General features: G+C 38.4%; 1 protein-coding gene across 1 annotated transcript; it reads right to left on the minus strand.

Annotated features, from left to right (window-relative positions):
• Positions 1–310: 310 nt before the first annotated feature.
• Positions 311–18507, minus strand: NDUFV2 (NADH:ubiquinone oxidoreductase core subunit V2). The gene is made up of 8 exons (XM_026699388.2): positions 18358–18507; positions 14371–14436; positions 13137–13199; positions 12871–12987; positions 12383–12551; positions 9534–9643; positions 4033–4109; positions 311–2637 (listed from the first exon to the last, which is right to left on the minus strand). Exons 1-8 carry the CDS (start codon positions 18397–18399, stop codon positions 2544–2546), a joined length of 738 nt encoding a protein of 245 aa, XP_026555173.1. The 5' UTR covers positions 18400–18507; the 3' UTR covers positions 311–2543.
• Between the last annotated feature and the right edge of the window lie 514 nt (positions 18508–19021).

A 19021-nucleotide genomic window follows, 5' to 3' on the forward strand; every position in this document is an offset into this window, starting at 1 on the left:
CAAATACAATATTAAGAACAGTTGAGGTCTTTTAAGTACTACTAATGGTTTTATGACATGGCTAGATGGAAACCAGGTCTAGTTCTGGGCATCTAGTTGCGGCAAAGTTGCAATGTAGCAAAATAAAATCTGAAACTGAAAACAGAATTACAGGGGGAACATAGAAGATAAGAAACATGGATATGGAACATCTCAACACTGAAATCATACAATGAATCATCTACACATGATTATGTGTATTAGTGAATTGAAGTATCTGGAATTGAGTAGTTTTGTGTTTGTTTTACTAAGGAAATTTAAAACAAAAACAAAAAATGGCATTTCTTTCATAGGATTCTAGCAAAGATGGGGTTGAGTCTAGTCAGTGACAAAATATGTCTTACACTTCTGGGACAGCCTTACTTCAATAATTGATACAGTATCAAGGTTAACAAATTTTATGATCAAGTTCAATCTGAAAGAACAGAATGTGGAAACAAAATATGCTGCTTGTGATTGATTAGAATGTCATAGTTGGAAAAGGAGGAAAACAGTGTTACCTTAGGAAACGAAAATGAAGCAGAAGAATTTCGTTTTTGACAATCCAATAATTTCTTTATTGTTAACACATTCTTCAAACAACCAAAACTGCTACACATTTGGACATTCCAGTCACAGCACACAAAAATTAAACACTACATTATTGTCGATTATTGGAAAAGTTGTATAATAGGAAAAAAAAATGTTGCCAGGGGATGATTGTGAAGCAGATCCAACTGCTCATGTGCAAATTCCAAGTCAAGCTAAAGTGAAAGAAAGCCAAGGAGTTTCTACAATATGATCCTGAGCATAAACCAATCACCCAATTTCAAGGATAACATCAAGAATTGCTTTCAAAACCTGAACATCATTTATAAGGAACCAGAGGAACTATAGAATGAAATCAAATAAGTTGTTAATGGTCAATATGAAAAGAGATTGTAAAAGGTCAAACAGCAGATGAAACAATAATGCATATCAGAACAGATGATGGAAAATTGCCAAGAAGAGAGAAGCCAAAACTAAGAAAACCTGAGATCATGGAAAGAAACTTAATAAAAAAATTCAGAAAAAAATACAAGCAGAATTATAATGACATCTGTAACAATAATTGAGAATAGAACCAGATTATGGAAAAACAAAGTTTTCCAAAAGATTTCTGAACATAGAAGAATGTGGTATACTAAAATATCCCACTTGACAGATTAAAGTTCAAAAATCAGCAAGATGCAAGGACTATATACTGAAATTTTATACAATCGGTATATTAGCATTCAAAATACTTTAGATTTTCCTATTTATAAGAAACTACTAGAAGATAAATTTAGATCACATTATGATCATTACCACAACAGAAAACTACAAGAATTTATGGATATCTTCAGAAGTATGGCAAGCAACAGAAGAATTAAGATTCCGACCAAACTATGCCTCTAACCTATTGGGAAGAGTATGCAATAAAACTTATTGTTCTTAGTTCTTTGATTGTATGTCTGATATACATGATTGTATCTGATATATAGTTTGGTATTTTTCAGACTGACGTTATTGGACAAATTGATGATTAATTCATTTTCCTGTTAGAAATTAAAAACATTTTTCCATTTATTTACTAAAAAAATTTATAAACTACCTGTTTTATGTATATGTCTGGGTAATGTACAATTTAAGTTTTATACACATAAAAGTATAATACACATAAAATACACATTATGGTGCAGAATTGTCTACATTTTTAATTTTTTGGTAGTCATTTGGGGTGGATACTTCAAAAACAGGTATAATTGGCATTAATAGATATGTCATTTTAATTAATTATTTGCCTGATTTGCTGTCACAATAAAAGGACAGCACTTTACATACATAATGATAAAACACGCATAATAAATGAATAATAAAAACAAAGGACACAGTAACACAAGTCACTGTGATGTCAGTTCTTTTAAAAGACTCCAGACCAACTCAATTTTTAGTAGTTTGTGGAAAGGCAATGCTCTCAAAAGTAATAGGCAATCAGTGCAAGGCTTTTTTTTAAGACTAAAATTTTTCTTCGGTTCTCATTTAACAGTAGACAAGTATTTTTGTAAGAATATTATTCAGAATCACACTTTTTAAAAATTCTCTTTGTGCCATTATCTCCAAAGAAGTTGTATAGCATTCTGGCTACTTCATCAGTATACCAATTAATCCTGTATTGTAGGATGCCAAAGAGATTCATTTGTTTGCAAAATCTTGTAATTAATGAACAGTATGCTATCTTTTCCATTACATTTATTTTATGTACTTCTGATGTGTCACATATAATATAGGGAAACAAATATCTATATAACTATTCATGAATAATTATAAATGTAGTTGATCTACACTGCTGCTTCTGAATAACTGGAATTTGGTTCTTCCATTTCTTGTTTCTAACAAATAAAATACATGTTTAGCCTGTTTAAAATAACAATATAAACTTGAATTTCCATTGTCCATATTTTAGAATTTATTTTTTCAATGATTTTACACGTAGAACAATAGTTTTAAAGATCTGACCGAACTCCAAAACCAGGTCCTTTGGGTGGTTGTGTCAGAGAAGTCAGACCACCAGATGGCTCACAAGAGAAACGTCCACTTCTGAAAAGAAATAGAAATTCAATATTAGACATTGTTCAGTATATTTTTAGTCATTCTGAAACATCAACAAAAATCTGTTTCAACTTTTGATGATTAGTTTTAAGCATCTTTTAGTTCAATACAAGATAGAATGTTATGGAAAGAAATAGAAATGTGGGGCTGGGGGTTTTTAGCTGCCAAAAGTACACATTATTTCTGATTACAGATAATGCTCAACTTTATGACTAATGAAGCCTGCCCGTTATGGCTGTAAGTCATGACAGTTGTAAAGTGAGTCATCGCATGATCAACCTAATTTTATAACTTTTTTTTTGAGTGATTGTTATGCAACCGCCACAGTCATTAAGGGAACCAACTGTTGACAATGGGCTAGTTTTACTGAAAACCAGAAATAAATATCACTTATAAATGCCAGTAAATGTGACTGCAAGGAGCTGAAAATGTAGTCATGTGAACCTGGAGAAGGGGGGGCTAGCCATTAGAATTGGGTTATAAGTACACTTGGCAACGTCCCTCGTAACTTCAAATGGTTGCTAAGCAACTTGTCATAAATTGAGAACTGCCTGCACACTAAAGTTCTGTATATATCTGCTTGAGTATAATCCACTGAAATCTGTAAGAATTACTTAAGTGTAACTGAACAAAATTAGAATCTATGACTAATAAGAATATTATTTTCTTTTTCCATCTTGAACACTTTCCCACATTTCCTATAGACATATCTTTGTTCTTAAAAGGAACAGCATTAACATCATGTAACAAAAGAAAATGGCTTCTCAACAACTAATAAAAACCCCTGAAATTTCAAAAAACAGAATTTGATGAAAATTAACCAAATCATCATCACAAATCAATGATACACAGTGCAATATACCTAACAAATACATTTAATAAACCTTTTCCTATACAACATCAAAATACATTGATAATTGTTGGTTGAAACTTTGCCTAGAAAAATCATATAACATCTAAAATTTGGGGATATGGGGCTACCAAATTAAACACTTGAAAGAATGTTACCATATTTAGAAATGATACAAATATTTCATATATAAGAAAGCAATCTATTTGCAATAAAATTTGGCAAATGCTTGATATTCTCAAAAATGTCTGCAAACACCTTTCTCTGATTCTTATAATTTAGTAGCAGCTTCTTGTAGGCCACCACAGCATGGAACATAAAAAGCAAAATGTCTTTGTAATAAGATTTTATATTTAATCTCAAACTGAAATATCCTGAGAACTTTCTACAACAGGGGTCCCCTACCCCAGTATTCCCAATGCCTAAAAGGTTGGGGGCCACAATCCTGCCACTACAGGATTGTTTTAGTAGGTGTTTTATTTTTTATTTTATTTTTTGCTTTCTCGTGGTATTTTATTATGTAAATAATATACCTTGGTCCAGGTTTTGGAACATTTCCAGCTTTCAGTTCATCAATTATGTTTTCAATGTCTTTTGTTGTCAGGTCTTCCTGTAAAATTAAATGAAAACAATATTCCACAAATTAAATATGACATTTTCTTCATCTATGAGTATGTTTATTGTATTTAATATGTTATAAAACTCTTTGCTACAGGAGACTACAATAATTGTACTTCAGAAGTTATTAGACTATCTTATATTTATTTAAATCCGGGGTCCCCAACCACTGGGCCGCAGACCGGTCCGTGGATCATTTGGTACCGGGCCGCAAAGAAAATAAAAATAAAATAAAAATGGCGGCTTTCTTCGCCTTCGGTGAATGCTGCTGGGATCAGGGATCAAGGACACAAATGAAAGAAGGGGAGGGAGGAAGCAACCAAAGCCTGTCCTGCTCTCCGGCTCAGCGGCTTTGGTTTCCTCCCGCCTCGTTCCTCTCTCAGTCGCTCTCTTGCTCCTCCACCAGCCCAGGAAGAAACTGCTTTAAAGAAGCCGGCAGGGTGGCTTTTCCTGTCGGCGCAGCTCCTCCAAAGCGCCTGTTCACCCCCACCCCGCCGCCCGCGGTTCAATCCAGTGCTCCGTTCTGCCTGCCTTCGTTTCTGGTTGTTTCGGAGCAGTTTTGGCTGAGAATAATAACTATTCGCCTCTTTTACTCAGCCGAAGCTGCTCTGAAACAACCAGAAACGAAGGCAGGCAGGAGGCAGGCAGAACGGAGCACTGGATTGAACCGCGGGCGGCGGGGTGGGGGTGAACAGGCGCTTTGGAGGAGCTGCGCCGACAGGAAAAGCCACCCTGCCGGCTTCTTTGAAGCAGTTTCTTCCTGGGCTGGTGGAGGAGCGAGAGAGCGACTGAGAGAGGAACAAGGCAGACACCTGAGGGATAAGGCTGAGGGAGGGAGGGAGACACCTGAGGGATGAGGCTGAGGGAAGCAGGGCTGATAGGCGGGGCTTCTCAGCCATCCTGCAAGGACTTGTCCTGAGCCTCCCTGAACTTGGTGGTTTGCTGGCAGACGTTTTATTACCCGACTAGGTAACAACATCAGATGTTATCTAGTCAGGTAATGAAACGTCTGCAAGCAAACCACCAAACTCGGACTCCTCCCCTCCCCCTCCTTGAAAAAGTGTCTCTCACCCCCCCGCCGGTCCTTGAAAAAGTGTTTCTGCGTGAAACTGGTCCCTGGTACAAAAAAGGTTGGGGACCACTGATTTAAATGGCTGCCTATCTTTCAATGGTGACTTTGTGATGTTCTGAATATAATCTAAAAACTATACATTAAGATTAAAGATAAACACGTATTTTATAGTGTCTGTAACAAATGCATAGTTAATGATGAGTTATGTTAGCAATTGAATATTGGCAAAATTAGATATATTTCTTAATTTTCCAACTAAAGACAAAAAAGGAAAATACTAAAATCTGTTTATATGTTTAGCATGTCAATTGAGTTGAATTCCACATACTTAGTAAAAAGCACCATACTGTCATTGAACTCTGCATGTGATTCAGCACAGGGATTTTCAAGCCTTTTCAAGTTATGGAAACAATTTATATTTTTTTTTTTAAATTCTCGTACTCACAAGAGGTAGCACGTTGACTATGTTTGAACTCTCCCCCCCCCCCCCCCGCCCCCAATCTCTCAAGGAACCACATCAAGTTCTCATGAAACCCTAGTGAGAACAAGGGTACAATTTGAAAAACCTGATTTTGTGCACAAAAGCAATCTAGGTAGTATATAAGCAAACTTATCAACTGAATGAGTAAGAGTTTTACACTGATATGGAGAGATCACATTTCACGTTGCCAGGATAAAAGCCTTTATAAAGCATCATCTATCTTGTAGTGAATTTATTCAGATAAATATGAATAAGGACACGTGCCAATTAGAAACAATTCAATTAAAAAGATAATGGTTTCATAATGAACAAAACCTCTTGACAAGAAAAATTATGGTTATCACTGACAGAGATAAATCTCCTGCAGGAGCCATATTCATAATATTTCCATTGTGTTTTCAATCAGTATAGGCATTACCTATATATTCCTGTCCAGTGAGAAGGCCAATGGCACCAATGACCAATTTGAACTCTACCAAGAGTTTAGGTGTGAATTATGTTATACAGGTAGTCCTTGACTTATAACCTTTTGTTTAGTGACCATTTGAAGTCACTACAACATGAAAAAGTGACAAGATTGTTTTTCACACTTGGAACCATTGCAGCATCCTCATGCTCATGTGATCGAATTTGGACACTTGGTAACTGGCTCATATTTATAACATCTGTAGTGTCCTGGGATCATGGATCATCTTTTGCGTCTGTCTGAGAAGCAAAGTCAATGGGGAAGCCACCCTCACTTTACAAGTGTTACTAACTTCAAAACTGCAGTGATTCACTTAACACTGTGGCAAGAGAGTCATAAAATGGGACCAAACTCACTTAACTGTCTTGTTTAGCAATAAATATGTGGGGCTCAATTGTGGTCATAGATCTTAACTCTTAACCAGACTGTTAAGTATGCTTTGCTCCTCATGGAGGCAAGCTTTGCTGCTATTAGACAATGAAATTTGTTGGGTCAAGTCTTTAAGCTTCCTCTAGTAGCCTTTACCTATGAATGTTCTTGACTACTTAATAAGAATCTGAGCTGTGTTATTTTGTCGTACCTTCCTCTCTTCTAGATAATCTATACTTAGGCATAGCCAGTCACTAAAAAGGAATAGGGAACTGGCTATAATAGACAACTGGACAGAATTGCAGGTGTTTTGCTTGTTTTGTTTGTTGAAGAGGTATCTTTTTTACTGGGGGAGTACACCAAGACCGTTCTTACTCCTAGCAAATGCTCAGGATGGAGCGATCCCTGTTAGGAAAGGCAAGTCCTCAGTTGCCAGCAGAATCGAGCTAGACTCTTTCACGCTAATTCGGGCAGTGGTGGCTATGCCGGTCAGACCAGGGGAGCCAGCCAACCGATTGCAAGAGGACGACTTCTGACATCCGAAAGACAATCCAGGAACGCTACTCTGTATTTGCTCAAGAAAAAGCTGAAATAGGATCTAGACCAAAACCCGTCCAACCTGAGCAAAAGACTGAGTAAAAAATGGAACCACAGGCAAAGTAGGTGTGTCCTCAGAACTTGGACTCAAGTCTAATGAGCGACGAGACAAGAGTTCCTGGATTCTCTCATCAGCACACTGAAGAACATATCATTACTTCTAACTTTTAGTTTTGATACAATTTTGGGGGTTTATTTATTTTATTTGAGTGCATTATGTCTGTTTGTTTCTTACATTCTATTTATTTTTTTGCCACAAACAAAAGTGATTGTTGATAATGGGGGAAGCAATTTCTGAGGCAATTTAATTTTTAAATCAGTTACAATTTAAAAAATAATCGTGATTGCTTAGCACATCAAAATTTACCTAGGATGTCTGTATAAGATTATCATTTTTAATAATGCATGGGAAACATTTGTGGCATCTACTTCAGGGTTTCAGAGGCAGAATGCAAGCTGGCTTAAAAGGCAGAAAATATAATACGAATGAAGGCAAATATACATATCCCAGGATAATGTTGCAAGAGCCAATCTGGATCAGTCACTGGGACCAGAGGTCTTCTGAGCTTTTGGACTTGTGTTGGAGCCAATCTTCAGGGAATTTTTCTCTCACCAGAATGTGTCCTTTGGGCTAGTCTATGTTTATTTATGTGGTGCCTATTGGTTGATTGGTGTATTGATGGCTGGCAATTAGCTGTTGTTTCCTTGTGCTGCCAAAACTACAAGGTTTAAATGTGACTCTTGATGAGATCATGATTTCCTCTGACATAGTGTCCCTATTTATATCCACCCCTCCTCACTTAGCATACAAATAATTGATTTTTAAAAACCAGAAGAGTACAACACACATCAGAACAATCTAACCAAGACACAAATCATGAAGTTACTCCAGTATTGCCAGCATACCTTATTCATGTTCAAAAGGGAGGTGTATGACCAAAAAGAAGGGACATCTATGGGATCCCCAGTATCAGGAGTCATTGCAGAAACTGCTGTGTGAACTAGAACATCATCACGCATTTCAAAACTACACATCTAAATTTTGGTGCTCCTATGTGGGCAACATCAACAAAAGAAATGCACTGAAAGATTTTCATACTGTACTGAACTTCATCTTTTCGGACATACAATACAAGGAAGAAACAGCTAGACAATTACCATTTTTAGGTATGCTTGTCAATAGGCAGGAAGATAGAAGCCTAGAAACCAGGATTTATTGCAAGGCCACCAATACTCCACATATTCTTAGTTTCAACAGTAACCATCTACTGTCACAAAAAATGTTGCCTCAGGACACCAAATGCAGGGTGAAAACTCACGTAGTGTAGTACACAGCACGCTAGATAACTGGAAAGAAGGTACCTACATGAACAATTCAGGCAAAATGGGCACCCACAAGCATTTATTACAAGATACCTATGCAACACACAAGAAAAATGAAGAAAGAAGGTGTAAGACTATGGCACACCCTGCTAAATATCAAAAACATTTCAGTAGCAGTAGAATGCAGCTTCTGACATTTGCAAGTGGGCATTGCATACTGCCCAGAGGCTACCGTATGAGGACAAATCACGCATTGCAAAGATCACATGGAGGTAGGACATATTTTTAACGTAATTTACTGGATTCCCTGCATGGATTTTGCCCCATGACTATGTAGGATGGACAGAGAGGAAGCTAACCACCAGATCACAAGAATACAAGCAAGTGGTTAGACAAGTAGACTCAAACTCATTGGTAACCTCACCTAGCTATGAACAAGAACATATAGTCAATTTTGCAGTTATTACCAGTAAGACTGTTGACTGCAGGTAGAAACATAGCCGGGGAAATGACTGAAGTCTAGGGAACATGCTCCTTCTCAGTCAACAGAGTACTGATTTACCACCAGCTTACCAGGTATTTAGAAGCCATGGACTTGACAGTACACCAATCAACCAATAGGAAGGTACCATATAAATACAATCATAGAATAGCTCACATTTTGGTAGAGAGAGGTTTCCTGAGAACAGGCTCCAACACAAGTCCAAAAGTTTGGAAGACTAAATCTCTGGTCCCTGTGACTGACCCAGATTTGATCTTGCAGAAAATATATTGTTCTATGCTTGGTAGACAGCATAACTGTATTCATATATCTCATCTTTATATGTTGGAAAATGTATAGAATTTCATAGCGCAATAAATAATATAAAAAGCAAAGTGAAACTCTGAACTTCCTTCTTGAAAAAAAATGATATTTTTTATCATGATGGAACAACAAATAAAATATTCAGAATCACTGACCTAATTCATATAACATTTCAATAAATCTGTTCATTAGAATATCATATGAAAACTCATACCCTTGCCTTTTATGCTAATTTAATATTTCTAGGCAACAAGCGTATACAAAATGGATACACTGAAAAATCTAAGGCTTATTTCTACTTACATAATAGTTGTCATTTATTTGTACCATTGGTGCATTTACACAAGCTCCCAAACATTCAACTTCAGTTACAGTGAAAAGTTTGTCAGATGTAGTTTCCCCAACTTTTATACCTGAGGCAAGACAAATTAGTTTGATTTATAATAAAGCAAACTGTAAACATGAAAACTTTATGTCCATTTGTCCCAATACAGACAATGTTCCAAAATAGATCATAGCAGTTGAAGTAAATTCAATACTGAATTATAAAATTAGCATATGTTTCCCAACCTGTTCTCGCCACTAGAGTTGCAATCCTGTTTATAGGAATGTATGGGTACATAGCTGGCTGTTAGATAATACAAGAAGCCAAATGTTATCTTAAATGAAGGCATTAATTTTATTTCATAAACTTCACAAGAAACTATTTTGTAGACTGTCGAAGAATGAAATAGTATCTTAAATTTCAACAAGCTTAAACGTATGCATCTTGCCCCTTAACGGATCTCATACCACAAAAAGCCAAAACGTTAGTGTCATCTTCTCAAAAATCGGAAATAGAAGCTGGAAAAATATGTTGATAGTACAGCTACATTTTAAAATCAGCTTTATTATAGCCATTTTAATGGAAATACTGAGTCACCAAGGTCCTGTTTTTTTTTTTTTAATGATTTCATTAGGACTGTTTGTTATTACAAAAAACATTAAAAGTGTGAGTTTTTTTACTTTTGTTTCTCTTTTCTATTTGTGTGTGTCTGCATGCATGCACGCTTTAAAAAGATTTGATCTTTATTATGGTCACGGACCAACACAAAAAATTAAACATTAAAATAAAGCAAAAATAAAGAACTGAACAGAAGGTGGTACAGTAATATATTACAATTGATATCAACAGTGAGATCAATAGTGGGTGAATAAGATCTTAATTTTGACAGCATAATAAAACTTAAATATATTCAGAAAAACTAAATCATATTGATGAGACACTAGTAGTTGTACACAAAAGAGATCAAAGTTTCTGGGATGTTTAATCAGAAAAGGGGTTATAAGTCCATTATTCCCTATTGGGTGGGTGGGGGGGTTGTGTGTTAGCATTTTGGCTTTCAAGCTACAGGAACAGATTTGTTTTCATTAATCTGTATCTTGCCTTTGGATTCTTTCCAGTTGAAAGGGGAGAGTGTGTTATGGTGCTGTGCAAGTGGAGGTGGGTGGAATATGCTATGGAGTGTGTGGGGAAGTTGCAGATATGCACTACTGGTATACTTGTAATCCTTTCCAGATGGGCAATGCAGTGAGGAGCAAAGGATTCCTTGGGGGAGGGGAGAGGTTGGAGAGGCCCTGAAAGACCCAATGGAAGGTGCATGCAAATGTCTTTCCACTCAGGCTGAAAATTCTTTCACTCAGACTGAAAATTTTGTTTTTTTGGCAGGGAGGATTTTTTAAGGCCTGAATGGATCCTCCCAGGGCTTCCCCTACAGCAGGGGTGTCCAACCTTTCACCTTCCCTGGGCCACATTAGAAGATGAAAATTTGGTTTGGGCCCCACATAAAATAAAATAACAGTAACGATAGCTGATCATCCCAAAAACCATAGAAAACATAGTTAACATATTAAATTTATTTGGAAATGAAATTAGTGAGATGTTTTATTATTTATTATTTATTAAAAATTATTTATTTTTTATCACTTTTTTATCACAGTTTATTTTCCGGCCAAATTTTGGGGGGAGTGGGGGGAGAAAGCTCACCCACCTCACGCCTACCTCTCCTCCTGCAAATGGCCTGGCTGGATGAGGCAGGACTGGAAGGCAGAAGCAGCAGCGGCGGGGGCAGAAGCCTTACCCGCCACCGCTGCTGCTTCTGCCCCCTGTCGCTGCCCGCTGCTTCCCCGCCCCTGCCGCCGCTTCTTCTGCCGCGGGGCAGTGGCGGCGGGGACAGAAGCAGCAGCGGTGGCGGGGGAAGAAGCGGCAGCGGGGAAGAAGCAGCAGTGGTGGCGGGGCAGAAGCGGCGGCAGGGGCAGAAGCAGCAGCGGTGGCAGGGGAAGAAGCGGCGGCGGGGCAGAAGCAGCAGCGGTGGCGGGGGAAGAAGTGGCGGCGGCGGGGGAAGAAGCGGCGGCAGGGGCAGAAGCGGCGGTGGCGGGGGAAGAAGCGGCGGCGGGGCAGCAGTGGCAGCGGCGGGGCAGCGGTGGCAGGGGAAGAAGCGGCGGCGGTGCCGGCGGCGGCAACAGCAGGAGGTGGCGCTCTGACGGCGCCCGCCTTTTCTCTTGCTGCTTGGCCTGGCACTCGCCTCGTCCTGCCTCGCGCCTGCCTCTCCTCCTCCTCGCTGACTCTGGCACGAAGCTTGGGGTGGGCACTGGGCCGCATTACGAGGCGACCTGGGCTGCATGCGGCCCATGGGCCGCGGGTTGGACAAGCCTACCCTACACCCTGAGGCATCCCACACCCTACCTGGGACTCTTAATCACTTAACCTGTTAGATTGGTCAATAATAACTCGGAACAAAGCAGTCACCTGAGCAGTCACAAAATATCTCATTCAACAACCACTTCCCTGAATTACCAATATTGCTGATATATTCAAGAACTACCTCCCTTAATTTCTCAAATTAGTGGCTTCTGTTTTCTCAGACTCTTATTTCCTTTCCCCCCTTTTCTTCTTCGCTGTAAACCAGCCTCTCAGACTAGGCAGCTCCACCATCAACAGCTAAAAAAATCCTGTTGTCCAGCTCTCCAGAGTATAAGGGTAACATCATGATTGAGTTTCTTTGCAAATATGCTTTTCATATTTGAGTACAAATATAAATTGGGTCAAGTAAGAAAAGTCAATACAACATGAACAGACTCATGATACAGGAAAATTAAGTGTTGTTTCATACCAAGCTTGTTCTGAATGGCTTCTAATATACTATCTGAATCTTGAAGCATACAAGGTGTGGTAGTGCAGACTTGAATATGATATTTCCCAACAGGCTTACGATTAAACATTGTATAAAACGTTGCTACTTCATAAACTCTCATAGGAGGCATTTGTAGAATCTCAGCAACCTATAAATAGGAGATCATTTTTTATTTGAATAATATATTTATATATATATTGGTACTTTTAGCAGAAGGAATAAAAATATCTCAATATCTTAATTTTCTTAAATTATAACTCACAGAATTATTGCACAGAGTGCAACTTGAAGTCAGTAAATACTGTAAAATTATCTGAATATTTTTAAGATTGAAAAATTTCCTTATATGATCTGACAACATTCTAAATTATTTGTTTTAAGAGAGGTACCTAATGAATATTAACATTATTTTGTGTTAATATTGTTCAGTTATAAATATGCTAAAATATCAAATTAAAGATAAGTACCTTATTCATAGCTGATATAGGTAACCATCCATGTTGTCTTTGAGCTAAATCCAGGACTGGGATTACTGCCGAAGATTTATGTCCTTCTGGGTAGTTATTTACTATTACGTCTATCCTCTATTATTAAAGAAAATAAATATTACAATAACCAATTTTACTGAAATAGAAATACAGCATTTCACTCATCAAAACATGAAAAATCATCAAAAAGGGACTAAATGGCATAAAAGCCCAAATAATTTAATAACAAAATAAAGAAAGCATACCTTATAGTTTTCAGGAGTGAAATCAAAGGGGGTATTTGGGTTGTTTTCAGCAGTATCTCTGTGCTGTATACAATAAAATGAATAGATGGTTAGATACAGAAAAATTATAGCTCCTGTATCTTAATAATTATGATCCTTCATGAGATTCATTTTACAAAAATATGAAAAGCTGTACTAGCAACTAAATTACTGGAACCATCTTCTATGCATCATCACTCAGTAGTTTCAGAAATGTTGCATCATGCTATTTAATTATATCACACGGGATATGAAAAAAGAATACTAATAGTGAATACTTGATCATCAGTGTTTCAACTTACATGTTTATTATGTAAGCAAATTGCAATAAGTGAATGTTGCAGTAATTGGATGTAGAAATGAAAAAAAAAAGTTTATGATAACCAATACAGTTGCATGTCGTTTAATTGATCACCTAAAACTATATAAATTATTGTACCCAGTCTCATATTATAGTACAGGTAGTCCTTAAGAAATGACTGTTCGAACAACGACCGACACTCCAAAACTATATATGAATGCAGTAGGCGCAGAGCGTGTCTCTCTCCCCTGCCATTAGCCTTATGTTCGCGGGCAGCCGTGGTGAACTTTTCAATTGCCACAGGCTGGAAAGTAAGGTTGATGCTGCTCAGCCCCCTCCCCTCAGCTCGCATTTTCACCTGGAATCCTGGATTTTCAGCAGCACAGCTGTTAGGAGTGGCCAGGAACTACATAACTGTGCTGCCGGCATTGCCACTAAGCCAGCCGGCCCGCCCATCCACCAGCCTGTACCCTTCAGCCTTACCTTTGCGGTGAACAGACCTTAACCTCACCCTTCGCCCTTACCTTTGCAGTGAGCAGACCCCTGCGGGCTGGAAGATAAGAGGGGCAGCTGGAGGAGGGGCTGCGCAGCCAGCCATGCAAGGAGTGGCTGGGAGGGGAGGGGGAGGGGCTTAATCGCCACTGTGCACAGGCTGGATAGATTGAGTTGGCAGGCTGTATCTGTCCTGCAGGCCGTAGTTTGAGGATCTATGTTCTAAGTAAACATAACTCAGCAGATTGATACATTGGCCAAGTACAATAATAAATACACAATCATCTACAAGGCTATGTATAGCGCTTTTATTATTACTAATAGAAAAATGTAATGTTATAAATGCTAAGCTGCACACAAACAAAAGCCACATTTTTCCATTTTACTTAACGTTTTGTATAATCATTTATGCAAACTACTTACCACAAATAGAGTTCCAGCACTACTCCTGCATTCTGCAGATGTAAGAAGGCAGCGGATATTTGTCACCTACAAATATTTCATACAAAGCAAATAGTTTGTATTTCCAATTACAACTAAGAAATCTAATCAATCTTAAATTATGTTTAAATCCTTACTGAATTAGATGGGTCTATTTTAAGTTACTGTACTGCTGATAATCTGTCTACACCACATATAAACAAAAAATATACAGTATTAAATGCAAAAATAGATAATATCTGTAATGTGTGTTAGCGTTTCAAATTTGCCCTTTACCTCTAAATCTCTATGATTCAAAAAAAGAAATTAACTGCAGGAAGTTTAGAACAGGAAAGATAAACAGCTTGAATTTCATCTTGCTGTAGCCTGCTCTTTAGAAATCCCTATAAGGCTCCTTTTCTACAGGAACTAAAAAGGCATCCTATCAACAGAATCTTCTGTGTTTTTGTGACATAATAACCAACCATAATCATCCCCTTCTATACATCTGCTTACATGAATAAAATTGTGATAACTAGATTACAAATCTTTAATATAGGAATATTTAACAGTTTGATTTACTATCTGCTGGCATGCTAAAGAAACGGCAAGTTCTGAAAAGTAACATTTGTTATCTTCATAATAATTTTTTGTTTCTTAAAAAAGTCTAAAACAGTCCTAATAAAATGGATTGGCAAATTATTGCAACAAGGAAGTTGTTGATTTTTGAACAAAAACTGAATTACAATGAGAAGGCATTCAACAGAAACATGCTGAAGAAACACAGTATTCCTTTGAATGAGTTTAAAACTCCAGACCAAATGAACTGGCTATAGTATTCTTGAGACTATAGGTATTCTTGAGGAATTCTGGACAACTGATAAAATAACAGTTGAATGAATGATAGCAAATGGCCCAAACCCTCCAACGAACTATAGACTAGTTGGTACAATTTCAATATCTAGGAAGATTCTAGAGCAGATAATATAATTATACGGTGCCCTGAAAATAACGTGGCAATTCTCAGAAATCAGAACCTATCTTGCTACACTAATGCGACCTCTTTTTGATCATGTAATTTTCCTAATGGATTCTAAGAACCTTGCAGCCTTACTTTTGCAAAAATGTAACAAAATAGTGGTAAGTTAATTAACAAGTTAGTTAAGACCCAGCAAAAGAGACACCACAAGGAAATTATAGGCCAATAACATACCGTTTGACTTATTTACAAGCATAATAGTAGACAAATAAAGATTTAGAAGAAAAAAATATCTTTCCAGTAGGACAGAAAGAAAAAAGGAAAAAGAGTACCAAAAATTCAAAATCTGATTGATAAAATATTGGAGAATTACAACAGCTGAAATCCCAATTTGCATATGGTGTGTATTGATTATAAAAAAGTGTTTCTTTACAAAACTCATTAGAGCATCAAATGTTTGGAAACAACTAGAATGTTTATAGAAAAAATAATGAATTAGTGGAAGACAGAATTGATTAGAATATTTCCTAATGATAAGAGCATTTCAATTATGGAAGACTGGTTAAGAGATGGGTGGCTCCCTTTCTGGATGCATTTAAATAAAGGCCATCAATCAGATGTTTAGGTGGATTTCTGCAGTAGGCAGGGAATTGGAGATGATGATCTCTAAGGTTTTTTCCAATCAGTACATCTTAACTAAAAAGAGATATTAAGTCAGATGCCACAAGGATCTCTTCTGGATTTTCTAAACATGTTATTAATATTTACAAAGGAAATGCTTATTGAGGTTGTGCAGAACACTCAATTAGGTGAGATATGTATGCTATTTTCTTAGAAGCCTGAAATCAAATTCAACACTTTGCCACATTAGAGATACAAACTGAAAATAATAGAACAAATAAAGTGAATAACTGGAATGAAATCTATCAGAAAATTGTAAAGAGTTTTGTTTAGGTAACAAACATCAAATCAGAAAGAAAAAGTTCTTTGCTTGTTTGGTAAGAATTCTTGTGAAATATAATCTTGGAATAACAATATGATCTGATGGTAAAAAATATTTCAATTTTAGATCTCAGCAACAGAATATAATTTCCAAACCCAGGAAATTAAGAATGCCACTTTTAGTTGTGCTTAGTTGTGTTTAACCCATTTTAGTGTGTGCAGAATAAAGCATCTCAAAACAATGTTTAGTTCTAGGCAGCTCCCTCTACCTTAAAAGATTCTGAGGAACTAAGTAAATTCAGAGAATGGCATTGGGATGATTTTCAGACTAAAAAGTTAAGTCACATGGAGAAAGATTATATTTAGCCATGAGAAAATATAGAGTGGGGTGTAGCAAGATGATTGAGATGGCAGCTTGATTTTTTGTTGTTTACCAAATTTATGAAGAGTTACACAACCGGCAAGATTAACAAATGCCTTCAGACTATTTGATGTACCTTAATTTCTATTTCAGCACTTAGTGAAGGGCTTAACCTAATTGGCCTAAATCAGGGGTCCCCAACCACTGGGCTGCGACCCGGTACCGGTCCGCAGAACATTTCCTACCGGGCCGCCGGTTTGCTGGGCGCCATCTTGTTTGATGAGAAAGTGCTTCCGGGTGAGCTTTTCCGGTTGGAAAGCGGCGTTTGGGTCCTGAAGGAATCCTCGCGCCTTAGTTTCATCAAAGGGGTGGGGGGGCTTCGAACGAAACTAAGGCATGAGAATTCTTTCAGCACCCAAGGCAAGGCGAGCCAAGCGACCGTCCTGAAGCAAAGCCCATCGACAAAGGTACAAAGGAGGAGTTGAAGGTGGCAGGGAGAAGCAGGGGACGGCTGGCTGGCCGGTCGCTCGGCTCGCCTTGCCTTGTCATGCGTGCTGATGCCAGTACCGGGCCGTGAATCGTTTTGTGATGCCGGTACCGGGCCGCGGCACAAAAAGGGTTGGGGGCCACTATACTTTGATAGCCTCCATGCAAGAGACAATATGCAGTAGATACAACAGACATACAAGCAAATGTACTGAAGTATGAATGTTTAAAAATGATGTTGGTGCAGCTATTAGCCAGATATATAGCTGACTGTCATATAATTTTGATTAAGGAAACATTAAACAAGATATGACTGCTAGTTTAATGGATTTATTTGAAATTTTGACAGTGTCCTGGGTAGCAAATTTTTTCTGCAATGAGCAAAGTCCATTTAAATAAACCAGGTCATACAAATACAAAAATAATGCATAGTGAACAAACATAAACATACTGTCCATGTCTTTGCCTGGTATACTATTTCCTTTTGTTTATTAAAAAATAAAGATAGCATCAGGAAGCACTCAATATCTTGGACATTATGAAAAGGAAAAATGGACAGTAAATCTTTTGAGTTTTGTATTTCTAACTCGTGATCTGTAAGATTCAAGTTTCTTTTAAAAATCAATATTCATATATCTTCCACACCAATGCTACTTGCCAATAGGATAAGAGACCACAGCAGTTTCCGATACGTGTAACTATCCAACTCAAATGTACGTAGAAAATGCTGCCTGCATTACTCTGCATACAGCTTCAGCTCCTGTGTACCACTGATCAGTAAGGGTGTATTTTAACGCGAGACGACCTTTGGGGAAGCCAAGAGGTAGAAAAACCGTTCGGGCGATTATGACGATTGCAAATATTTCAGCCGCTATCACCTAGTTCGACACACACGAATTAGCAAAAACGGAACGAATCTGAGAATTAAGACGGACTGATTTTCGGGGCGATATAAAGGCACAGGTAGTTCGCTCCGCATCCATCTTTCCCTCGCTTGCCGGCTTACGCACGCCGCTTGTTAGAAAACAGCGTTGCTCTGACATCCGCCCTTCGTTTCTCCTCCGCCGAGGAAGTGAGGTACAACAGGCCGAACCTCACGCTCCTCCCCTTTCCGGAAAGGAAGGCCACGATGCCCTTGGCTGCTCAAACTCTCCCTCGAGCTCTTTAACGGAGCCCCACTTGCTCCTTGAAGGACGCCAACCTTTCCCGGCCCCCTCCTTACCAAGCGTGGAAAGGCAGTCCGAAAACCAACAGAGAACAACATGGCAGCAGCCACCCTCGCCGCCACCTCAACCCGGCTCGCTCGCTCGCTCGCCCGCCCTCAAGAGTCACGGAGACTCACTACCCTGGGCGCTCTCGCCAGCGCATGCGCAACCGCCGCAGTGAAAATTGGCGTGTTTGGGAGTGCGACGCGTGCGCTCTTCTTTTAGGCCCGTTATGATGGACGCTCGCTACTCATTATTGGAGAGGCGGCGTAGGAAATGCGAGGTTTTCCTTACGAAAGTGCGGCTGAGGACCGTGGAAGAGATCCGATAGGAAACCTGGCAGTCTCTTTTTCAGGCTGGAGTACTGATGTGTACTTTTAGGCTTGGTGGTGTTTTTTAGTCCCAGCTTGCAAAACCACACTTCTACAAAGCTGCCAAGACCGCCTTCCTGTTTCGTTGGAGTCTGCGCTTGAGATTAAGTTGTAGCAGCTGAAGAAAGGATGATTTCATCTCTGCCCACATGTCAGTAATATGGGCGGTAAAGATGACGCGAAGAGACAGCAGTAAATCGGCCAAATATGGCATCTTAGTTATACATAGAAGATGACTGGAGCAGATACCTGCTTGTTATAGTGTAATCTTGTGTAAAGCCATCTAAAAAGAATTAGGAGAACTTCTTTG

Source organism: Pseudonaja textilis, chromosome 3 (assembly GCF_049901715.1).
Source record: "Pseudonaja textilis isolate UNSWEBS1 chromosome 3, rPseTex1.2, whole genome shotgun sequence".
Lineage (NCBI taxonomy): Eukaryota > Metazoa > Chordata > Lepidosauria > Squamata > Elapidae > Pseudonaja > Pseudonaja textilis.